The 25,457-nt window shown below is 39.2% G+C and overlaps 1 protein-coding gene across 1 annotated transcript in view; it reads left to right on the forward strand.

Annotated features, from left to right (window-relative positions):
• The window catches only part of LOC119718895 (E3 ubiquitin-protein ligase pellino homolog 1-like), a 41,426-nt gene extending 17,149 nt beyond the window's left edge, over positions 1-24,277 (forward strand). Inside the window, exons 3-11 of the mRNA XM_038188325.1 lie at positions 3,810-3,939; positions 4,919-5,017; positions 6,207-6,404; positions 15,536-15,721; positions 18,601-18,699; positions 20,480-20,587; positions 20,975-21,100; positions 22,736-22,851; positions 23,429-24,277. Coding sequence (XP_038044253.1) covers positions 3,810-3,939; positions 4,919-5,017; positions 6,207-6,404; positions 15,536-15,721; positions 18,601-18,699; positions 20,480-20,587; positions 20,975-21,100; positions 22,736-22,851; positions 23,429-23,555 — 1,189 coding nt within the window. The 3' untranslated portion in view covers positions 23,556-24,277. The remainder of the gene's footprint in view (positions 1-3,809; positions 3,940-4,918; positions 5,018-6,206; positions 6,405-15,535; positions 15,722-18,600; positions 18,700-20,479; positions 20,588-20,974; positions 21,101-22,735; positions 22,852-23,428) is intronic.
• Positions 24,278-25,457: the final 1,180 nt, after the last annotated feature.

The raw sequence follows: 25,457 nt of genomic DNA on the forward strand, positions 1-25,457 counted from the left end.
AAAATATGGCTGCATCGCTGTGTACAGGTAAAGGTTTCATACAAACTCAATCAAGCTGAGTAATTAAATCACGGCGAAGAAAGGCCTTGCCACCGGTTCACAACCTTTCAAAGAGTGTTCACCTGTCGATGACAAAAGAAATTGTTGTCTGAGTGACGACAGTCACCATAGCACTGCAGCCTCATGTACACGTATACAAATTTACACCTGGTTGTCATTGGAAGCATTGGAAGGGTTCAATAGACCTTATACATTGCGGGTATCTCAGATGGTTTCTTTCTTATTTTAATTGAGTAACAATAAATGCACAAATGGTTTACTCATGCCTATCCGTGCAATACAAAACCATTGCCCTCTAACTCCGCCTTAACGCATAAGGTCTATTCTATAGCAACATTGTGCCAATATTTTGGGCTACATGTGTACAATGTATAATGTGCAGACATGATTGTTACAAATTGAGTTCTGCAACTCCAAAATATAATGTTCTTCTTTCTTCTTTCGTGTGAGTTAGTAGTACTGTACATCAGGCTATTTCTTGGAGCTGCGTAAGCCAGTTGATTTGTGCGTCTTTTGGGCACGACAGATCAGTCATCCCGTCAGGAGGTTGGAGGTCGGGGCAGTGGTATAATATAATGTAAGGGGGGGGGTAAATTTCTGGAAATTGTATTCCAAGTGCATCACATTCACAGTACATGTACAGGTACATGTAGTACTATTTTTCAGCTTAAAAGTTTATACTGTATATTTATTTTAATTGCTACAAACTACCGGTATACTCAAAATCTCATAAACTTAAATGAATCGATGTACAGTATTTGTACACGAACCTTGCCATTATGTCCATGTCCATGTACATGTACACGTACAAGAAAACAATCTTTCATCATAAAGATTCATGCTTTTATGTGTAAAGGTTCACGGAAGAAATTTAGCCCTTGTATTTGAGACTTACATTGTATCACTGTCAGACAGCAAGACATAGTAGGGGGTTTGTGATCCACACATTCTTACACAGTGTGACATATCAAGGTGACATTTACCCTTCACTCAATCCAGGTACTGGGGCCTCAGATGCCTTTCAGCACATGTCGTGCAGGTGAAATTGTTTTCTGTCAGTGGGATATTAATTTTATCAAGGACCTTCCACTGGACAAGGGCGTGTTTTCTTGATTCCAAGGGAATCAGAAAACCTTGTCCTCAGACAGGAAGCAAAATAGTTCAGATGATTCATATTTTGTCTATTTTTTTGGGGGGTGTAGTACGGTATACATTTTGTTGTGCTGTGCTAGATTGTTCTCAAGCATGAAGGAATTCAGGGAATGAATGGACAAATTAACCCTAACGTTCCTGGGTCTCTCAGAAATACCCAAGTAAATTTTGGAGGAATTTGTTTGCGGGATTGAGAAAGTGGTAGTGCCCGGCCAAAATATACTAAAAATAAGTATAAAAGACTGACGGACAGACGTACAGACGGTTACAAAATATAATTATTTTTCTACCTACCAACATGGATAATTTTTGGGGCATTACCATAAACACACCTTTTTTTTTGTCTTACTGACATGTAATGCCTCTTGACTTAAAAGTAAGCATTTAATTTCACCATTGGTTTCCTGCAGAGTAGTAATTTTTTTCTGAGGATTTTGGAAATTTTAATCAAAAAGAGTTAGGTTTAATGAATCCTTTTATCATCTGTTGGATAATTACCTCCACAATGATAATCTCCAGATGGATATTACATCAAGTAATAAGAAATAGACACCCTGTAGCTACCAGTACATGTACGTACAAATAAAAACCAGATGGGCTTCAGGCCTTAAGTAGTGCATTGACCTCACAGACTCACAGTGAGTTCTTGTCAATTACAAGTGTATCTCCAAATGTGCTAGGCATGGCAACAGACATGTTGTTGTCATATTCACTTTGACTGTCTTTAGTGTGTGTACTCAGATGGAAGCAATTTTAGGGAGTGATTCAAAAGTTCATTTATGAAACTACTGATCAGTGCATGGAGTTTAAAAGTAAACTGTGGGCCATGAAGCATGATAATATTAATAATATCAACTTTTTGTCCTCTTTTACCCATTTATGTACATTTCCACCCCGTTGTTGAAGATTTTGCTCACCAAGAATTTAATATTTTCCTGGCAAATTTTACAAAATACATATGTAGTGAATGAGGTTTTTAATCTTACGTGAACAATGTTTTTTAGTTTAAAGGGAAAATACAACATTTGCAAACATCAAAAAATAAAACTACCAAATCATTTTGAAATACCTTGCTGGACTGTTAGTGAATGACAGTGTAAAGCCTCCTGTAAAATCATGGCACCTGGTATACTGTCATTTTCAAGAAAAGTGCTATTTTTGTATCAATTTCCAACGCTGATCGGCCGATCAGCGTTGGAAAAAAACTGGCTTTTTTTTCAAATACTGGCCCCAATTGACCATCGCACTTGTTTGCAATCGATTACACACCTATGAATGGGTACAAGCCAGCTGGACTGGTTCCCTGACCTTACAATTCCCCAATGTATGTAAACTGCTCTGTTTCTTCTTATATGGAATCAGGGAACCAGACTACAGGAAAATGATTGTTTTCTTGGTTTTTATAGCATTTTCGAACCCAAAACCTCAACAAAGTCAGTGTAACTATATTTGCTATATATTTCCAACCCCCCAATTCCATCCATTTCTGAAAATTACAGCAAAAGCAAATGATGTATATTCCCTTTAATTTTGGTCAGCAGTTACACAGATTATTTAATAGCCCTTTTTTTAACCTGTCTGTAATGTAGTGTAAAGAAAGTTCTGTTTTTCTTAACAGGAGCTGTACATGAAATTAAGTTCTGCAAGAAAAGATCTGGGGTAATTCTATCAAAAATGAAAATTTTTGAGCTGCGTGCATTACCGGTATAAAGTCTGAACCAGTTCCGAACAATTCAATTATCGTGGGTTTAGTTCCATGTGTACATGTATGCACCATGTAAACTGATCTTAACACAATCAATTATGTGCATTTCAATGACTTAATCCTATCAGCGGCACTGGGCCCTACATTTGTGTACCGGTAGCTACTACTTTGGATAAAGGGAGAAAGTGTGTTTCTCCTTATCAACAGTAATGTAATTTTGTTGTAAACTGAATAAATGAATATTAAAGATGAGATTGAGAGTACATGTACATTTGGAATGTACAGAAGCTATTCAAGTGATGTACATGTACATGTACATGTACATGTATACAAGTGATGTGAATATCTAGTGTTAAGATGTCATCTTTGCCTGAAAACCACTAAAGAATGCCATTGTTTGCAAGTATTTATCAAGCTTGGTGGTCGAGTTGTGGAGACATGGGGTACATGTACTTGGGGTGTGTGGCTTGGCATTCTGCTATATCCCTTTTACACAAAAAAAGAAATCTGGCTTTCAAAATGATGAAATTCAAGATGCCAGCAAACACAAAAAATCTAAATATTTTCGGGGTCCTTGAACAGGCTGGGAGTAAGCCAGCAATATTTTTCATCCAATACTGATAAAACTGATAATGCAAAAGTGTTGATGGTGAACAAAACATTTGTTAAAGTTTATTGACATTTACTTGACATTTACATACATGTACACTTTACATGTACATGTACATGTAATTCAAAATTCTGTTTTCTATACACTGTACAAACACTGTATTTAATCACATTCATCTGCAAAATACAATATGCAGATCTATACATGTACATAACCTCACATTGTCTTTTTTATCTTTGATACAAAATTTCAATTGGTGCATTTCTGTATTTCACTGTGCAGGTACAATGGCTGTTTGCCTTCAGGCAACCGAGGCAGACGGAGGAGTCGCTTCGGTCTGTTCAAGAGAGAGACAGCAAATGGCGTCAAGCCAGACAAACAGTATGAAGTCAGTCCACAGAAAGGGGGACAGGTAAGTGGACAAAATTGAGTCTATGCACAAGTCCTCCCCCCCCCCCCCCCCCCCCCCCCCCCCGTGAAGTTGCTATGGGTTTGAGCTCAATCAGATACAAATTGGTCGTGCTTCTCTGTGCCATACCGATACGAGCCTGAACCAGTACACACATGCAAATGACGTAACCAATTTGTAGGGGGGAGCCATACGTGTAATAGGGGGCCTCATTTTCTGGAGAGGGACAGTTATTTTCACTCCCAAAGTCTGAAGGGGGGGGGCACAAGGGCAGGGGATCACAGGCTTTGGGGAGGAAGAGGACTATGCTTTCCCTTAAAATCTTGGGGTTGATGCAGGGTTGAAAACATGCGGCGTTTCTCAATTTTCAACCCCGCGTCAACCCTGAGATTAATTTCGGCCAGGGTTGAGTTGAAGTCAACCCAGCTCCAGACCAGGGTTGAGATTTTCAACCCGGTTGAAACTTTCGCCAGGGTTCAAAACAGTAGTACCGAGTGAAATAAGGTCCATTTGCAAGAAACAATGTGGGGTTGAACGTGGAGTTGAAAAATAATCCATCAACACGGGGTGGCACTTGGTTTGCCCAGGGTTGAGTTCAACCCGGGTTGAGAGGCTGTAGTGTGAAAAGGTCTTTAGATACGGTACTGGTACATGCGGTCGGTCCACACACCAGAGCCTTACATGTACCGGGGTACATGGCCATCTGAATGTGTTCCTTCATGTTCACTGAGGTAATTCTCTTTTTTCTAAAAATGTAAGTTCATTTAAACTGTAGGCTCCAATAAGGTGGAGTTACAGTTTTGTATAGCTTGGACAGGCATGAGTAATACTTTGGTGCATTCATTGTTACTACAGTCAACAAAGAACAGTCTCTTGACTTAAGATACATGTACATACATGTATGCATGCAATGCGTAAGGTCTACTGACTCACTCTTACTGCACTCATAATTGTGTACCTGCATTATTTGTTCTCCTGGCAGAGCCCCAAGAAAGGCAAGCACACAATAGCCTACACATTATCAAGACATCAGACAGTGGTTGTTGAATATTCATCAGACAACAACACTGACATGTTCCAGGTGAGTGATGCCAATGGTCCATCCGTGTCTGCTACTGGTAGATTATGTGATTGTCTGATGATTGAATATTCATAAGATTGTTTTGCATTTAGAATGTACGTCAGCTAGTATGTTCCAGGTGAGTGGCGGCCGTGGTCCATCTCTTACTACTAGAACATTTGACTATGACTCATGAATATTCATGAATCTGCATCAGATAATATACATATATTAGAGGCTGTCATGTGATTATCCAGTTGTTGAATATTCATCAGATTCTTGACTAATACCGTTCCATGACTTCAACATCATATGACTCATATCATTAATAAGCCACTAACTCCAGGGTTATGTGTACTTTGAAGCAACCCCAGGCTGTGTTCAGCTTGACTGCAATGTGTCTTTTTAATATCCAAGTGATTGGCCATTATCGCATCATGGTTGCCATCTGTGAATACAGCTCATTACATGCAGCATTTTAATGGTTTCCAGTGGTACATTTTGTATTACAATAGTACAATCATAAAATGCTTTTCCTTAAGCTGAAATCAGAGTTTTATTTCGTTGTGCATTTTTTAAAAAATGGGGGGGAGGGGTTTGGGGAATTCACTCCACAATATTTCTGCATGTGTACATGTAGTTAACTTAAGAAATGCTTGCCAAAAGTGGTCATAAAATGTTAAAACAAGTTGACTATGTTTTTATGTAGAGTTTACTAAATATCACTTGTAACATAATTATGATTGAGTGATATACTGAAGAATAATAAGGAGATATGTGTGTATACAGTAAAACATACATGTATTCTGATAATCTCTGATCATCGTTGAACAAATACCAAGTACATGTACTGTAAGTTTAAAAAGTTTGTTTATACCAGTATTATTTAAAGTTTATAGAAACCGGTAACAATTCTTGCACATTTAATTGACAAGGACAGGAAATACCGGAAAATTAAAAGCAAAGCAGGAAATTGTAGATCAAGGGACCCTTTTAGGAATGGCAACCCTTTTAAAACAGCTTTTAAGCTCTTCAAGAACCCTGTAAAAAAAAACTTAAAATGGCTAGAAATTTAAAGGAAGAAACACAATATTAACAGACCTTCTCAAACTGCAAAGATAGGAAATCACCAACCCTACTTTTTGTCAAGAGTGTAAAACTTGGTCCGTCTTGTAACAGTGCACCCTCTTTCCGCCTTTGACCATTTCAGATTGGTCGTTCCACCGAGCCCGTCATCGATTTCGTCGTCATGGACACGGTACCGGGCGCCAAGTCGCAGGAAGAGTGTACGGTAGCGGAGAGTACGATATCCAGGTTTGCTTGTCGTATCATCTGTGATCGGGACCCACCGCACGCGGCAAGGATCTATGCGGCTGGATTCAATTCCTCTAACAATATCTTCCTTGGGGTGAGTCCCAGTGTAGGATGGCCTCTCTATCATGCTAATGGCTCAACTTGAAAGCGTAAAATAGGAGGCACGAGGCAGGCCCGCAAAAAGCCTTTGATGTTGCCCTGTATTGGCCATTTTTGATCACCAATTAGTGTTCTTAAAATTGATGTCAGCAGCAATTTATTGGGATGCATGGAAATAATTTACGGTGCGAAACAGTGCACAGCAAAGTCAGGACTCTTTGCAAAAACTTTTCAGACAAATCGACAAAACTATTAAGGCTTAATTCTAAGATCAAAATTTGATTAAGGCACCAACGGGTCCTGAATCTAAATACGAAAAGTCTACATGTACGTGTAATGGTACCTGTATTTGGGCAATTTACAAAACGTAGAGTATGAAACACTTTCTGCAAATTAGAAACATTTAAGTTAAATAACTAATTCCATTCCAGTTTTTAGCAATAGAGGTATCTTTTCAACTTTTGGGCACCCTTCAGGCTATTGTGCGTACCTCATTTAGTTTTCCAAATATGTAAAACATCAAAATTCAGTGAATTAAAAACGTTGTTTTCAAACTCAATTTGGACATCCTATTTTCTAATGGTTGCCCGTCATTTATTCTACTCTAATTCGTTGAAGTTACAAAAACAAGTAACATGTATGTTAGTACCGGTAACTTTTATCTGACTTTTAAGACCCCATTCCCCATTTAGGCATCAAGTGAAATTGCTCAGCAGGAATACTAGTTAGATTTTTTTTAGGGTTGGAGAATCAAAAGTTTTTCTGAGGCTAGAAGTTTCACGATTCCTGACAAAAATCAGACGTTGCTTGTTTGTGTTGTTCCCCTGCCCTTGATGCGATATCTCGATTCCCTGTCCAACCGTATTTCCCGTAGACCGTGAAGGGATTAAACGTCACGCACCCTGGTAGCCTTCGCACATTCCAAGCACCAACGCATACGATAACTCGTGTCCTGAAAACAAAATGGCCCTGAGAGTTTTCTTATCTTGTTGGTCCACATCCAATTTATTCCTGAGATTCTTGGCGACATCTCTCAGATTCTCTACCTTGAGGGCTTCATGTATATTGCATTACAGGGGTGTTTGGACATGTATATCATTCAACTGTCCAAACATGATACAAACATGCATGTTGTCCACACAGGCCCGCGCATGTGTATTCCTAATGTACACAAACACCATTCGAGATCAGCGTGTTGCTTCAGACTTTACCAAATAAGATCATATTTTCAGCAGGGTCTGCGTTTACGAAGGTCTCGTTACTGTCGCCTCTAGAAACAGACTTCTAGAATACCCACCAAAGATATTCGGATTGGGTCTCTAATTCTGTGCATAAGAAAAACATAAGGTTCAGAATATTATAGATGCATGCATTATTGTTTCAAAAATTTTAACTATTTTTGCTAACTTTTCGATTAAACCTATTAGGCATAGTACTTGTCTTTTGCCTTTTTTCCCAGATGGAGTTTGCATTATTTACACGTGGCCTTGTATCCTGGAAATTTGAACATTGGATTTGCTTTGGGAGAAGGAAAACCTTTCTGTATAGATTCACATGTGCAGTACATGTACATGTATACATGTACCGGTATGTAAGACCTTTAGTGATTATTGTTCACGTACTTGTACATATTGTACAATGTATGTAAACACTCATACACACTTCAAATGTACAATGTAACAATAAACCTTTCTCCTTATTGTATACATGTCGGTACCACAGAGTTACATGTAGCATGTACTGGTACTGGTATAATGTACATTTGTACATAAGCCTTTGTTCACTGCAAGTACATGTTAATGTTTGCTGCAGACTTTAAAAAAAAAATCTTTAAAATTACTATTAGAGAAAGTACTCAACAATGGTGAAACCTCAGATCTAAACAATCGTAGAAGAGGTCGGATGAAGGTACCATGGCAACAGGAAAATTGGAATAGACTGTCTCAGTAGGCAGAGCCACTTATTCTAATTTTCTTTTTGTGAATTTGTTTACTCTACAGTGATGGATTTTGAGGTTAACCGGCAAAAATGCCGAGGATAAAGCTAAACTTGTGAATGTGCTAGTAGACTTGCATACATGCACATGTACATGTACATACTGCATAAATTATGTCCTTTATAAAATGTGGCCATCAAATCACAAAGGAAGGCCCTTTCTGATACTTCCTGGTAGCACGACATGTACATGTACAAATGTACCTCAGCGTTAACAACCAGAAGTGGACATTGCTGAGTACCGGTACCAACGTACACATACATACATGTATGTACATGTACATGTAGATGAGCACACATGCATTATTGCACATGTATGTTTTTCTAGTGGTGTTTCGTACCGGTCGGTAGGTTGAGAGTTGTGCTGTGTATGTCAAAAATCCAAAATATAAAAAAAAAGTTACAAAAAAGACTATCAAAGAAACAAAGTTCTTTTTAAAGATACATTTACTGTCCAAGCTAGTTTCCAGTTTTACCCTGATAAAAATATGTGTTTTTATTTATATTTCTAGGAGTGCAGAAAACTTGATTTAAATGCGGCCTGACAATTCAGTTCTTGCATGCTAGACTGGTTCCTGAAGCCCTATCAAAATGTTGGGACCGGGAACCAGGCTATACTTTAATGCAAAAGCAACTACATTCAAGGCCTTTTTTCTCAAATGGTTACAGATGCCCCCAAAAAGGAATACATTTTTATTTATTTTTCATTATTCAATGTAAAAATATACACTTTAACAAGCCAACAAACTGCCTCTCCATTTGAGCCAGTCCCTTGCTACTGAAACCAGCCTTGCTCTTCTTGATCTGAGAAATCTTGTCTGCCAAAATGTGCTGGACTGTCACGTAAGTACATGTAGACATCACACATGCAGCTGGTGTAGTAAAGGTCATACTTGACTCTCAGCAATAGGCCTACCAGAGGACTTATCTTGCATGGGAAATCCTGTTGCTAGTCAGCATGGTTCCTTCATAAGACCAGGGTATATGCCATGGGCTGCCATACCATGCTGATCCCCTTTAATCCTGATAATATCTAGCCGGATTAAGATGTCACTCTCCTCGGCTATTTTGCATGTATGTCCCGGTAGTTGCCGGTGTACATGTACCAAGGGGTTGCATTCACTGTACATGTATCATGTATGTAGGATTGATGAGAGGAAGTACATGTACCGGTATGTCGTAACAAAGTTATTCAACAAATGCAAATGAGTTGATTCTTACATGTATGGAGCACAAATCCTGTACATTTATTAGAAGATTTTGTTTTCACTGAAAGAGTTGATTTGTTGGCCGAAAATGGCTTTTTTTCCTTTAATTTAAAAAAAGAGAGAATTTTTAATTGAAATTTCATGGAGATTTTGGTACTTTAGTATTTCATCCCCACAATTCACTTCTTTCATGACATTATTTCTTATCATTTGAACGCCCCCCCCCCCCCCCTTGCACACATGAATATATAAACAGAGTTCGCCGGGGGAAAACAATTACATGTACTGTAGGCCTAATTATCAAAATTGGGGGGAAAATCTGTGATTATCTCCAATTTGCACAAAAAATAGCCTGCCTTCACATTGGCAGTTGTGTTTCTCTGTGTTTTTGAATGCATCATGTAGGCATTTCCATGGTAACTCGCGTTACATTTAGAAGGGGTCTTCCATCAACTCTGTGCTATTCTATAAAGTCAAAGTACCAGTCTTTGGGGTGAATTTGGCTCACAGACTCACGATAACACTTGCATTTTGTATGTAAAAACTAAGTGCTCAAATGACTACTTAAAATCAATAATTTTAGCCCCCCTAAATACATTTTTGGGACAAAAAGCACACTTACATGTAACCATAATCCCATCTCACTAACACACCACTCAAATGAAATTTCTTGTTCTCTTTCAGCTTGTGTACCACATTTGAGGTTGTGATGCTTGTACCGGTAGTTCTGAACATTTCATTAAATTTTCCACTCTTCAGCCATGTCTACTTTCTCATGGAATTGCCCACATGTACATGTAAGATGAGTCCTACCGTAACCGTAAGACATGTTAAAAGCACGCACCTACACAAGTTCATGTACACTTGTACCGGTACATTGTACATGTACATTGTACATGTACATATACATGTATACATGTACATGTACATGTACATGTACATGTACATGTAGGGTGCATGCACCTAATGAAAATGCTTTTATATGACAGTATCCACCAACAGTGACATTTGACCCTATCGGAAGCTCCCTAGTCATTTTTGCCAGGATGCAACCTCAATCCTGCAAAATCCTCCGTTATTTCTTGAATGTGTGTTCCTTTGAGGAGTGACCAGTGCCTCAATCCTGCAAAAGCCTCCAGCAATCACTGTCCCATATGTTGAGGCAGAGCCAGTGACATCCTGGAGCAGTGCGAAGGATTTCAAGTGTAATCTAGGCCTACGTTTATGCACGGCTGAGCATAAACAACACAAGGTCTGGCCCAAGACATTGACACAGTGCATGCATAGGTCCTAGCTCTATGGTGCATGCATCCATTCAGCCACACATTTTGACAATCGATGGAAATTCAGGTCGTTTCTATAATTGCCAAATTCTTGAGCAATATCCATGTATCAGGAAATGATATTGACATTTTATACAGGGCTTGGCAGTCGGCACTTGCAGCTGAGTAGTTTTTTTTTCTGGGTATTTTCTTGTCACTGGAAATGTCTTAATTCCCACACTGATGTCAGAACACACTCATCAGAAGAACACGTAGCCATGTCATTGCCCTGCAAATCAAGAAAAAGTTGCGCACATATCAATGGTTTGACAGCTGTCGCTAAAGGAACATTCACAAGTATTGAATTGAGTTGTCATGTCACGACTATTAAACCCTCATAACAACATTACATTGTAACCAGCCCATTCATGTCAACGTGCAGGGAAAGCTATTAATGCATGAAGCGGGCCAACATGTAGGCCCCAAGGGAGGGATTTCAAATTATGCGCCGGGAAGAATAGGCTTTCAAGATTCCTTTCATCGGAAAGACGAAGCGCGGAAAAGAGGAAAAACCTTCTTACATTGGATAGAAATTGCAACGAGCCCTTCAGGGAAGCAATGGATAGATGTAATATGACTCGAAGCATCGATTTTCTACCAATTTAGGGTCGGGAAGCGTCAAGATTCAGTTCTTGGATAAATCTTGGACACCGGTAATTAAAGTTTTAAAGTTGGCGGGAATCCTTTTTGAACAGGTGTAGGTCTATTGTGTTTATAGAGAACGATTAAAATTTACGCCCAGTCAAAAAAAATAATAATAAGTAGTTTCTCTGCTGTCGTTTCTGAAAAAGTGAAGTACATGTAGGTATGGTAGGCGCTTTTGTTTTTTTTTCCCTCAAGATGGCGGATTTTCCAAGATGGCGGATAGATTCTTCAACTTTCTTGACTATTTTGCTGAATACAAAATTGTCCAAAGGACCCAGGCCCATATAACCCTTTCTACATGTATGCAGCTATATTTATGTTGGAAACAAATAGAAAGACAATATATTGACAATACATGAACCGGTATGTGCAAAACATATTGGAAATATATGAATTAAAAAAATAACTAAATTATCAGAGGAGGTGGCCAGGGAAAAAGGAAGCGAGCGGGGACAAGGAACTGTTTTTTTTTTTTGTTTTTTTTACATGTCCTTATGGTGTATAGGAAAGGACGTTATGAGTACTAATTATTTTGGTTGTTTGTATGTTATTATTTCCCTTTTTTTGGATACGGGTTGGAGGTTGTGTTTTACAGTGTACAATTGTATGTATATGATATCGGTACATATACATTGTACGTACCGGTACACAGAGGGGAACATGTACATGTACTTGACATATGAGCTTCTTTTTTCTAAGAAATTTTTAAGAAACAGTTTTCTCAGATTAAAACGAGTCAACTTAATCTTTGCTGCGCCAAATGCTATAAAAGGCTTCTCAAAAATCACCAAGAATCACCCTCTCTTTTGTTGCGTGAGTAGTCAGCCTGTCCGCAGAATTGTTGGGCATTACCTCTATCCTGAGATGAGGAGACAGTAATTGCAGATAGTGCTTCACAATCACAGTGATGTCGGAATTCCTATGATGACTCTGTTGATCATCAAGTACATGTACCTACATGTATCTGTGTGCTACTGCTAGAATCTGTTGCAAGTGTACTTTGACTCTGAAATGAATGTTAATCATCGTTCTAAGATATGAAGCAATCCTCTGGTAATCATTATCTTAGAAGCAGTAAAACATGTACGTAGAGTGGGCATGTTTTCTGTGTACAACTCCCATGTGACTCTATGAATTCAATCCTAGTCATCATCCAGGCAAGTCTAAGGACCTGTCTGCTCTTTACCATGTTCTTTCTGCTCTGTACCGTAATGAGGTAAGCGACCCTGTCTTGTGTTTGGTGATCGTCTCATGCAGTCATCAGTTCAGGATGAGGATGATACATGTACGTATATAACCATCCTAAGATGTAGATCCTGCTAGCTAGACTCGCATTAACAGGGAAGGCTACGACTACCTTAAAAATGCCCCTGTTCCATTTTTGCCTGACGTAGGTATTTCATAAGCTACATGTATTTTTGTGAGGATTTGTGCAACACAAGTTTAACATGAGAATAAGGGAAAGACAACATCCGTCACATAATGCAATTGTACTCTTTCCCTTTGTAATAATTGACCTTTGTTTGATGGAATTAATGATGAAAATGCTCCAAATAAAGCTACATGTACACATGTACAGTATCATCCATCCATATTTACCAAGTACATGTACATGTACATACATGCAATTTTAGGAATTCATGTATTGGCCAGAGAATGGAAGGAGTTTTTAAAGGTTTGTGGACTATGAAGTTGTGTACACTGTTGTTTCCAAGCATATTTTTTTCTGGAATCTAAGCGTTTACATCTGTAGTAGGAATCAAGTTACATTGTAATAAGCTGCAAGGATCAGTGTAATGAGTGCTTTGGATAAGTAGGATTGTTATACTTCTGTCTTGAATACTGTATTTTGATTGGTCTAGAACAATCACGTGTTAAGTTTATAAAAAGTCATGGCACACTCCATGTGAGATATCATGTACGTGATATCCCACAGGGAGTGTGCTATGACGTTGTACGTATGTACGGTACATACGGTGTGTCGTTGGTACCCATGCTGTGTTCACCATGTTTGCACACATGAGTGGGAGCAGTGAACTAGCAGACGATCAGCTGTTTCGAGCACACGCCATGCATGTGAGTTGATGTTCAATTGTCGTGATTGTTGTGTTAACTGCTGTTTGTTTTTGTGATTTTTACATCAAAATCCAAAGAATCCAAGACAGAGGTATAACAAAACAAATGTTGACTGCTGTGATGTGGGATATGGCATTTTGAACACACTCGGGGCAAATATAGCTCCCTCGGCTTCGCCTCGGGTGCAATGCGCCCCTCGGGTGTTCAAAACGTCATATTCCACATCACAGCAGTCAACATTTGTTAAATTACTAGTGTTTCCAATGCATACATGTACCGGTATATATGCAACACAGCCATTCAAAATAATGTACCGTTTTCTCCCAAGGGACTGAGACTCAAGTCTAGTCAAATATAAAGTACAGGTACATCTACTACTCCGCCTAATCAAGCCTTAAGTGTGTTGACCACATAGGCTTATTTTTGCAGCTTAATTCCTTGAGAATGGAATTGTCTTAATCAAACAGAATTAAACCATGCACTATGACAATTGCCCTGCCATTTCCAGTGGGCGTCACTTATATTTGTAAGGTTGCTTCATCAGCTCATTGTCCGCTGGTTAATTTACCTCAATTTTAAGTGACGTGTACATGTACTTGTTTGACTCTCAAAGAGATTGACAGCAACAGTGTTTCTTGTTTTTGTCTGTCAGTGATTGTGTAGGGCCACAAAGAGAATGAAATCATGCATTGCATTTGGATCTTTCAAGCAAAACAATTTTGATAAAAAATAAAAAGGACACTGGTTGCATCTGCACACATAATGTACCTGTATGATACATTGTCTTTGGCTATTGAAGCCACAATATCACAATGGATACGGTGGGTTTTGCAATTAACATAACGCCTGGCGGTCGCAGGTGTGCATTTGCATGAGTCAGTCCAGTTTGTTGAGGAGAAGACAGATGAAGTAGGGGGGGCTATGGGGGGGGGGGCTATGGGGGGATTATTAGATCCATGACTTTCAGTTTACTGGGGGGGGGTGCTTTGCAGGTGTCACATTTCTCTGGCTTTCCAATATTACTGGAGCGTTTGTTGATTGCATTTTGTCAGGCACCCTGTTTGGCAGAATAATTAGTTGATTGTAAGGGGAGATGTGAGGCCATAGAGCAGAGAGTAGAGGGGAGGGGTTCAGTTACAGGAGAGTGGGGGGGGGGGCACAGTGGATGGGAGGGGCTTAAAGGGTATGGGAGGGGAGGAAGTTTTGAACTGTACAGTGGAATCTCAATAAGTCAAACCTCAGGGGAATTGGCTCAAATTTTGAGTTAAGCAGAGTTTTGAGTCATCCAATGGATTTTCTAATCAACAACAATTGGCGGGAATAAGTTTTTACTTTTGAGTTCGAAGGGTTTTTGAGTTAACAGGTTTTGACTTATCGAGATTTCACTGTACAATGTACATGTGTATACGGTATGCAAAGTGCATTAAGGGTGAATGGGTAAAACATGCTGTTCATGTTAAGATATACCTGTATGCTTGCAAGCATTTTACAACACAGAGGCAGCTGATGAACATATACTGTAATTATTGCTCAGACGGAACGTAAGGCAGTATTGAAATTACCTGGCCATGGCTACAATGGCACCTGCGACTATGGAAACAGTTTAAGCTACCGGAACTTCCTACACACATGTGTCTTACTGCTGGAAACAGCCAAATTATGTTGCGTAAATAGAAGCAGCACTATACAAGTCCATTAAGGTTGCACTGCACATGGAGTGAAAATACAAAATGGAATCAGTGTCCAGATTATTTAGACATACTTTGTTTTTAGCACAGAAGTGGCGGTAAATGTTTGAATGAAGACAAACGTTTAGGACAGTTCTGTTAATTAAAAAAGAATGATTTGATAATTTTGTCTTCATTTTGTGCATTTTTCAGGAGAAAGCATGTAAATGGAAGACAGAATTTGGCATGGATGGACTGACGACAAACGGTGTTCTCATCATGAGACCTAGGGGTGGGTTCCAGTCCGATGCTAGGCCCGGTGTCTGGAGGGAGGTCTCTGTAGGTGGAAATATCTACTCGTTACGAGAGACTAGATCATCACAACAAAAAGGAAAACTGGTAAGCACCCCCTCCCCCCTAATAAAAGAGAGTACACAATTCACAGCTATGCTACCAGTTACCACATTCCTGGTTATTTTGTTCGTCCTGTTGTGCATCATTTTATCCCCCGCATATTGAATGGGATAATGACATCATGCTTGTTTACATGTGCGCTTTCCTATGGGAGCTTGGTGAGTCTTGTCCCCACTTGTCTCCAATAGGAAAGCACACATGTAAACAAAGCGTGATGTTATTATGTCTCAGGGCCGTTGTGTGCAAATGTTTTGCGTTTTTTGCGTATTTGTTTTGCGTTATTCGCATATTTGCTGAGTAGAATTTAGCAGGGTACCAATTAAAGTAATATCTTACACTGACAAGTTAAGTGGTAACCTGATTTCCATTTTGTTTCCTGCTGGTCCCCGAGAGCCAGCTTAGCGTCCCCTTTATACTTCACTGACTGATTGACCGACTCTCCACCTGTCTCACTGAAATAGACTGGTTGCCAATCCCACCATTACATATCACTTACACTGGTCTGGGACCGGCATTATGAAGCTTGCCAATTCATATCATGTAGGATCCTGTAGACTAATTCTGCCAACAAGATTAGAAGCCATTTTGAGGTGGAACCACGTCCGCGCGCATTCCATACACATTGCTTAAGACGAGGTGCGTGTGCATTTTGTTAACCCTATTGGCCGAAGGAGCCCGGAGTGCGTGCGTACTACCTCAGCGCGATTCACGTGAGCCTGGTGCAACCTTAGAAAATGGGTGTTGCCAAATTAGTCTGTACCACACGTGTGTGTTAGTCTTATGCTCTGCTTGTTTCATACTTCCATTACACATGTGCAGGCAATAAATTAAGTCGCCACTCTACAAACTTTTTAGCCATTTTTAATCGATTGAATAGAATTCTGTGCACTCTGGGACCAGCTTTACTAGACTTGCCTTCTGTTGTTACTTTTGCACGCTTGAAACCTTTTAAAATTAGCAGTATGAGATGAGGTCATCATTGGCAGTGATGGATGGTGCCAAACATAGACCATCTGTCAGGGGATTGGGAGGCTTTGACCAAACTTCTGTTTTGTATTGTGAAATGATTGATGACAATGGTAATGGACAACCATTACCCCCAGCTTTCACGTCCATTTATACCTCAAATTGCTCTGTAAACTTCTCATGAAACCAGACATTAAAAGCCTCAGCTGCTTGTAAGGTACTGCTTTGGGAATTGCCAGATGTGTGTGACACAATATCCACTCCGGTACCAGTCCAAGTCCATTTCCAGTGATTCAGCGACAAGAATTGGTTGATGAACTCATCCACATCGGCCGTGGAGCATTGTCAGTTCTCCCCATTGCCCAGTACACGCCAGCTGGCTTCACATCAATACACCCAGACCTTCTGAAGTCAGTGATTTATGACTCAATGCAGCAGGAAAGACCAGAACGCTCCGTGCATTAATCATAGCCCATCATGAATCATGCTTGCTGTCCTAAACAAATGCTGCTTTCTCAGAACAAGAGACTCATCATGGGTAAAGCCTTGTGTACAAAATACACTTGTACATGATATGTACATGTACGTGTATGTAGATTTATGGTTTTCAGAAACGGTGTTTTGAAGCAGAACTTTCTTTGAAATCCCTCCGGAAGGACATTCTGGATATATTATTACAGAACGTCTTGCATTTATTTTTGAAACACAAATTCAGGTTGTTGTCTGCTTGAAGGCCCAAATTGACATCAGTTGAGGTTTTTCTGTGAAAGCATGTACATGTATATTTAGAACCACATGTCATGTGCAGTCATGATTGATTGTGACGGGGACAAAAAGTGATGTACAGAAATGTCCCGCGGCAAATTTCTCAACAATTCTGTTTTCAACATATGCACTGTGTATTCATATTATTCCAAATACCAGTACTTGAAGTTACATTTATTGTATGCGCAACGTATTCTGGAGAGTAATGTCACAGCATTTTTTCATAGAATGGATGTCGTAAACCCGCCGTTACACTGTTGAATAAATCAAACAGCACATCTGATACATGCCTTGTCAAATACTGAAGACAAAATTGTTATGGACCATAAATGTTTATGTGTGATAATACAGTGTATACATTATCTCTCACTGCTCAAAGCTAGTACCAGCATAAGTTTTGATATACAAAAAATATCTAAGTTTACAAGCCGTGAATTTTAATGATCTGTTTGGTCTTGCCGCTGTTTTGTATTGACATTATACACAGGAGCTGGAGTAGCTAAAGTCAACAGAAAAAACATAAATACATTAGCTTGTGCATTTTGGTACCATTTAATAACGTCTTTACAGAATGTATAAAATATTACATTGTGGGTTTCTGTTCCCTGTTGGCCTTGGCATTTTAAAATATTTTTATACCCTCTCAGGCAGTAAAATTTCATAGGTCTTCAGTCATTCCAATTTAGGTATTTATTTTAAAGCCAATGCTTTTGAAATCAACGCCTTTATATTTTTTATTTCACTGACAGACATTTTTGTAGAAAAACACAATTTTAGCTTGTGACTGTCTCACATGCCATTTTTCTGTCTTTTGTTGAAGATTACAGAATACAATTTGCATCAGTGCCATGATGTAGTGACATTAAGAAAAAAGTCACAATCTTTCAGAGATGTCATCAAGTCATGAGACGTCAATCACAAGTCGGTCACAAGTCCAGTGACAAACTACAGATCTTGAAATAAACTGACAAAAAAATGACTTTGTCAATGTCGATCACTCGTTAATACAAGTTGTATTATATTGGTGATCTGACTTGTGATTGACCGAAATAGCCAAACCATTGATACAAAGTTGAACAATCATTTTCTTACTAATCATCTTTTCTTTTTTTTTCTTCCGTTTTCCTGCACAGATTGATGATGAGGACAACATTCTTGAAGATGGCACACTCATTGATCTGTGCGGTGCCACGTTACTATGGCGATCAGCAACTGGTCTACTCAAAACACCAGTAAGTCCTCTGTCAGGTTCCATTTAGTACCTAAGTCTTCCTAGAGGTACTAAGGAGAGTGCCAATGATGCTTGTTAAAACAAAGATGTACTCAAAATACCAGTAAGTCCTCGCTCAGGTTCCATGTAGTACCTAAGTCTTCCTAGAGGTACTAGAGGAGAGTGCCAATGATGCTTGTTAAAGGGAAAATACAACATTTGCAAACATCAAAAAATAAAACTACCAAATCATTTTGAAATACCTTGCTGGACTGTTAGTGAATGACAGTGTAAAGCATCCTGTAAAATCATGGCACCTGGTTTACTGTCATTTTCAAGAAAAGTGGTATTTTTGTATCAATTTCCAACGCTGATCGGCCGATCAGCGTTGGAAAAAACTGGCTTTTTTTCAAATACTGGCCCCAGTTGACCATCGCACTTGTTTGCAATCGATTACACACCTATGAACGGGTACAAGCCATCTAGACTGGTTCCCTGATCTTACAATTCCCCAATATATGTAAACTGCTCTGTTTCTTCTTAAATGGAGTCAGGGAACCAGACTATAGGGAAATGATTGTTTTTCTTGGTTTTTATAGCATTTTCGAACCCAAAACCTCAAAAAAGTCAGTGTAACTATATTTGCTATATATTTCCAACCCCCCAATTCCATCCATTTCTGAAAATTACAGCAAAAGCAAATGATGTATATTCCCTTTAAAACAAAGATGTACTCAAAACACCAGTAAGTCCTCTGTCAGGTTCCATATAGTACGTAAGTCTTCTTAGAGGTACTAAGGAGAGTGCCAATGATGCTTGTTAAAACAAAGAAGTACTCAAAACACCAGTAAGTCCTCGCTCAGGTTCCATGTAATACCTAAGTCTTCCTAGAGGTACTAAGGAGAGTGCCAATGATGCTTGTTAAAACAAAGAAGTACTCAAAACACCAGTAAGTCCTCGCTCAGGTTCCATGTAGTACCTAAGTCTTCCTAGAGGTACTAAGGAGAGTGCCAATTATGCTTGTTAAAACAAAGAAGTTCTCAAAATACCAGTAAGTCCTCGCTCAGGTTCCAAGCAGTACCTAAGTCTTCCTAGAGGTACTGAGGAGGGTGCCAATGATGCTTGTTAAAACAAAGAAGTACTCAAAACACCAGTAAGTCCTCGCTCAGGTTCCATATAGTACCTAAGTCTTCCTAGAGGTACTAAGGAGTGTGCCAATGATGCTTGTTAAAACAAAGAAGTTCTCAAAATACCAGTAAGTCCTCGCTCAGGTTCCATGTAGTACCTAAGTCTTCCTAGAGGTACTGAGGAGGATGCCAATGATGCTTGTTAAAACAAAGAAGTACTCAAAATACCAGTAAGTCCTCGCTCAGGTTCCATGTAGTACCTAAGTCTTCCTAGAGGTACCGAGGAGGATGCCAATGATGCTTGTTAAAACAAAGAAGTACTCAAAATACCAGTAAGTCCTCGCTCAGGTTCCATGTAGTACCTAAGTCTTCCTAGAGGTACTAAGGAGGGTGCCAATGATGCTTGTTACATGACAAAGAAATGCCACGATACTAGCTCAATGTGCATGAGCTAGTATCTTGACTCCGTTTATGAGCTGTGTGCATATCTGTGCACTCTATGGTTCTTGAGATGAGGGCTCTTAAAAGTGCCCAATCTCTCCGATACAAAATTCCATCATACAACCGAAGGTCACGTTTTTCCTATCTGCATTGTGGACCAGACTTAAGCAGTGACTTTTCTAAAGTTAAAACAATCATACAACCAACAGTCTCTTTTGTGACTTTCTCTCCCAGACCCAGAAGCATCTTGAGCTGTTACGACAAGGCATCAATGACAGCAGGCCACAATGTCCTATTGGCTTCAACACACTCGTCCTCCCTAAACATAGACATACTTCCAAGGTTAGTAGTGCAAACACCCCCTCAACGTTGAAAATGACAAAGAGCATTGATATTGAAGAACACATAAAGGCATACATATGTAGGATCATTGGCTTTTCATGCATTTTGTTCGTTTCCAATAATAACACCACTCAAAATTCAAAGAAGAGTGTTCAAAACTCAACCTGTAGAAGTTTCAGTTCAATGGATATTTCACTTTTCCGAGGAAAACGTTGGAAAAAAAAAAACATGCACAACCTTTTGATCACAAAACACGATTTCGATAATATGTACACTTTATTTCCAACGATCAGTTAATTCAAATGTAAAGGCATCATGCCAAATGATTTTGAAATAGACTCACTTTCGAAATTTGAATGAGAATTGTTTGTTTTTCTGTTGGCACAGATTGTAGATGAGAACTCCAAGCAGCCTTATGCTTACCTCAAATGTGGTCACGTCCACGGATATCATCAGTGGGACAGTAAGAGTACACAACAGAAGATGGAGAGAACGTGTCCCATGTGTAGGGAGGTGAGAGGGTGTCTTGTCTCGTCTTGCTTTAATCATAGGGCAAGTTTGATTAGGAACTAAAGTTAACCAAATTTGGACTAACTCTGCTGGAACGCTGGTTAGTCAACAAATGGTTTGACTAGTCTAGTTGTCAATTTGTGATGTAATTTAGTTGTCAATTTGTGATGTAATTTTACGCCTGTGCTTTTATAGCAATGTGCGAATGCCTCTAGTTGTTGCCAAACGCTGGTCAAACGTTATCACAAAATTGTACATTGTGATGCGTGAAGCTGATGGTAACCACAATGCTACTGTGCCCTGTGGTCCGGTTCCAAATAGTCGACTAGAGTAGTGCAACCATACTTCGTTTGAATGAAGTTACTCAAACTGTGGTTCACTATAGTTTGCGCCCGAACTGTTAGTTGACTATTTGGAACTGGCCTAATGGAGGGTTGGTTGCGTCACTGGTTACCAATAACTGTGTGTATCATTATGCACAGCAGGGAGCCGGGATCAAGAAGTTTTGTGATGACGCTTTGAGCATCGTTTGATTAAAGATCATATCCCGTCCTCTTCAAAAATGGATTTTTTTTTCTCCTAACAATTCTCAATTTGTATGGTATGTTTTAACAAACAAAACCTACTTTATTCTGATTTTGAGCGTCTGCAGCTCTCTGAAAAAAGGGCTTTCATATTCATACAAGCGAACCAGCCCTGCGAGAGGAGAATTATTGTCTGGCAGCCAATAAAATAATGTTTGTGAAGAAATATTCAACAACTCAATGTTGGTGAGGTTTTTTTTTATTCGATAGCTCATTCAAAAGTGAATAACTTTTAAGATTTTTAGGAAAATAGCAATTGAAAAAACAAATGTACTTTTTTAGGTGAATCTCGATAAAAAGCCGAGGAGCATGTTAAAGACGTTCGCATGTTGCTGTCAGTGTGTAATCATAAGTTGCATCACGAATTATCCACTAGTCGACCAATAATCCCTGAATGAACTTGTTCCTAAATGCTCCTAGATCCTTCCAAATCACGGAAGTCTTGGATGGATTTTGCAGGAGTGAACTAGGGTACAGCCCAGCCACTATCACTTTACACGGCGATTGAACATTGAAGTATTTGTCTTGGGATCTTGTACGGTGGTAGATTTTTAGCAAGGAAGCTTCTTTGATCCACAAAAATCCAACAGTGCACTCTGTCACATTCTGTGTGCATAAAAAAATGTACATGTACATAAACAGAGTTGGACCAATAAGAATCATCAGGCCCTTTTGCTAAATAATAGTGACGGGGTTTTACTCACATTAACATACATGTATCCAAAATATTGCAAAACTGTCAGATTTTTGAAGATTTTTGGCACTTTGGTTAGTGAAACACGGATGTTATTCTCTACACTTGCAGTTTACATTTTGTATTAAAAAAATGGAATTGCGAATTTGGCAATTGGGAATTTTTCCAATTGTGATTCTAAATTTACAAGTATTTACAAGACCAGAAATGGCTTAGGTTTGCTCTGCAGTCCGCATGTTTGCTGCCCTCTATTGACGTATATCCATGCATTGAACTAAAGAGGGCAGCAAACATTTCTATCCCTTCAATAATGTTTCTCACCAGCATTTCCTATACCACATTTCTTCCTTTCTCTGACAGGCCGGTTCCTACGAACCTCTCATCATGGGCAATGAGCCTAGCTTCTATGTCGACTCAGGCAACCCAACGCATGCATATGTTCCCTGTGGTCACGTGTGTTCTGAAAAAACAGTCAAGTAAGTACAATTTCCCCTGTTTTCCTGGCATTTCATAGAGTGTAACTGTTGACATTTTTTTTCCAACATTTTTGGAGAACGATTATACCAAGTGGTGTACTCTGTGGAGTCTGTACGGCAGTCATACATTGACTTGAGAATTGATGTCACGTGAACTAATCTCAACCAAGTGACATTGAATCAATGTGTAATCATAAAATCAGTTAGAATCTTATAATGTCATTCTGGTCTTAATCTCCAAAATCCAAACAACTTATTATCTATTATAAGATGGAATTTTGCGTCGGGGTGATATAGATCAAATTAGGTTTTGCCCTTCACCGACGTTTTTAAACACTGTATACTCAGTTAGTATACAGTGTTTAAAAAACGTCAGTGAAGGGCAAAACCTAATTTGATTTAACTTATTATCTAGTTTTATTCACCTCAAAGTGCAATGCTTAATCCAGGCTTGTCTTTCCTCAGATTAATTAACCCTTTTAGATTTGTGGTCCAATTTGAATCCAGTTAGTTGTAACTTTAATCTGATCTTAATCACAATCTTAATGCCATCTTATCTCTCTCTATCTCTCCACAGATACTGGTCGCAGGTACCCCTCCCGCATGGTACCCATGCATTCCAAGCTGCCTGTCCATTCTGTGCAATGCCTCTCTGCGGGGATACCGGTTACATCAAGCTCATCTTCCAGGAAGCTATCGACTAAACTCTTACGGAAGGATGATCAAATCCAGACATGACAATCAGGGTGATTTAAAAACAAACAGAAGAAACAATCCCTCCACAATGCCAACCAAAGTTGTAATTGTTTACAAGCCGGTCTTGGGTCAGGTCTCACATAACAAACTTAAATTCAACAAGTTCGGGTGCGAACTAAAATGTACAATAGTTCTTACTTGACTCGAACGAAGTTCTTGTCAACTGTATGGAAGTTCCATTGCCGGTTACCAGTAGCTGTGCGCATCATGAAGCAACAGAAAAGTGTCGTGATGACGTTTTGGCCATCGTTTGGCTAGAGGCGTTCGCGTGTTGCTATTGGTGCGCAGGCGTACGTTACGTCACAAATCAAGCACTAGTTGACTAATGGTCCTTGCCTGAACTGGCTCCAAGTTGGTCACTGGCCGGGTTTTGTTTGTTTGGCACTGTGGTGCAACCTCACGCTGCATAGTACGCCATAGAGAAAACATGCGAATAAGTTGGCTCCAGTTACCTATTAGATGCTTTATAACCCAACAGATGATAATTACGTAGTGCTGCACTAGTGCATATCGATGGTGCCAACAGACAAAACACGACTAACAACTTGTCATCATAATGCCTTTGAGAAAGACACCTTTTCAGTTTTTTATGTTGGACAAAGAAATTGACTGGAGCGGGGTTTGAACCTGTGACCTCCGGATTGCCGTTCCGGTGCTCTACCAACTGAGCTATCCAGCCCTATGTTGGTGGTTCCCCATGTTGTCAATGTCTTTGTTCAAGGGGCGCTAGTCAGAAGCCAAAAGATGCACCTAGTCAGTTTTTGTGGTTCATTTGAAAAATTTGTCATCAAGTCTAACACATGAGGAGATGATACCGGTACTGTTTATGGTTATAGCTTGCTGCTTGACGTGAGACAGACTTTCCATCAACTGCTGGATATTTCATGAGTTTGACCACATACCATCATCCCACATTTACAGCAACTTTACGCATTGACAAGCATCTATCACTGCTATTGTGGCCCATCCTACATGTCTATACTCGGCCAGGCATCATAACTGCTGCTGTACTGATATGTCGGTGTTGCCTTAGTATGGTGTGGAACATGTGCTGTGTCCATTTACATTATGTACTTTCTCCTGTTGACCACCAGAGCATACTGAATGAAACATCAAGTTATTACATCTTTTCTACGCAGAATCATCTCTCTGTTTAAGAGATACATGTACATTGTGTATCTAAACACATCTGCCTAATTGTACTTTTATTCATGCAAAGCCTCAAACTCAGATTCATTTTTGTTCCGTTTCAAAACTGTCTGCTACCAATCACAACTTGCTCTTGTGTGAAGGTTTCAAATGATAAAGATGAATTGATAAAAGGTAGTTTTCACACAATACTGTATTTGACTTCAAAAGTCTTGGTTTTCATCAGTATGCATTGGTAATCTTTATAGTACTGGTAAAGTGGTACATTATAAAGGACAACAAGAAAACAAAGACATCTTAAACCATTTGATCTTGTTTCAAGTCTAAGGATCTGCAGCCCAGCTTTGTTGACAAACCGTGACCTTGTGAAAAAGTTTGATAACAGAAATTGTTGCAAAGCGTTACCTCAAAAATGTTTGTGAAAAAAAGTATTTATTTTTGTTATTTGGCAAAGTCAAGAAAATGAAAGTCAATTTCAAGATAAAAATTATGAAGTAAAAAATGTATCCTCTTTGTCCAAGTTTTGTTGTTGGAGTCAAGTACATTATGGCCGAGTTCAGAAACATGTTACTGATTTTTATAACCTGTGTACTATTTAAATATCAGATGAGCAGCATTGTAAGCCAGTAGTGTTCGCAGACTCACACTGTTCTAGAATTGTGACATTGGAATGAGCGAAATGCAAACTGTAACATTTGTTG

Source organism: Patiria miniata, unplaced genomic scaffold, assembly GCF_015706575.1.
Source record: "Patiria miniata isolate m_02_andy unplaced genomic scaffold, ASM1570657v1 HiC_scaffold_7, whole genome shotgun sequence".
NCBI lineage: Eukaryota > Metazoa > Echinodermata > Asteroidea > Valvatida > Asterinidae > Patiria > Patiria miniata.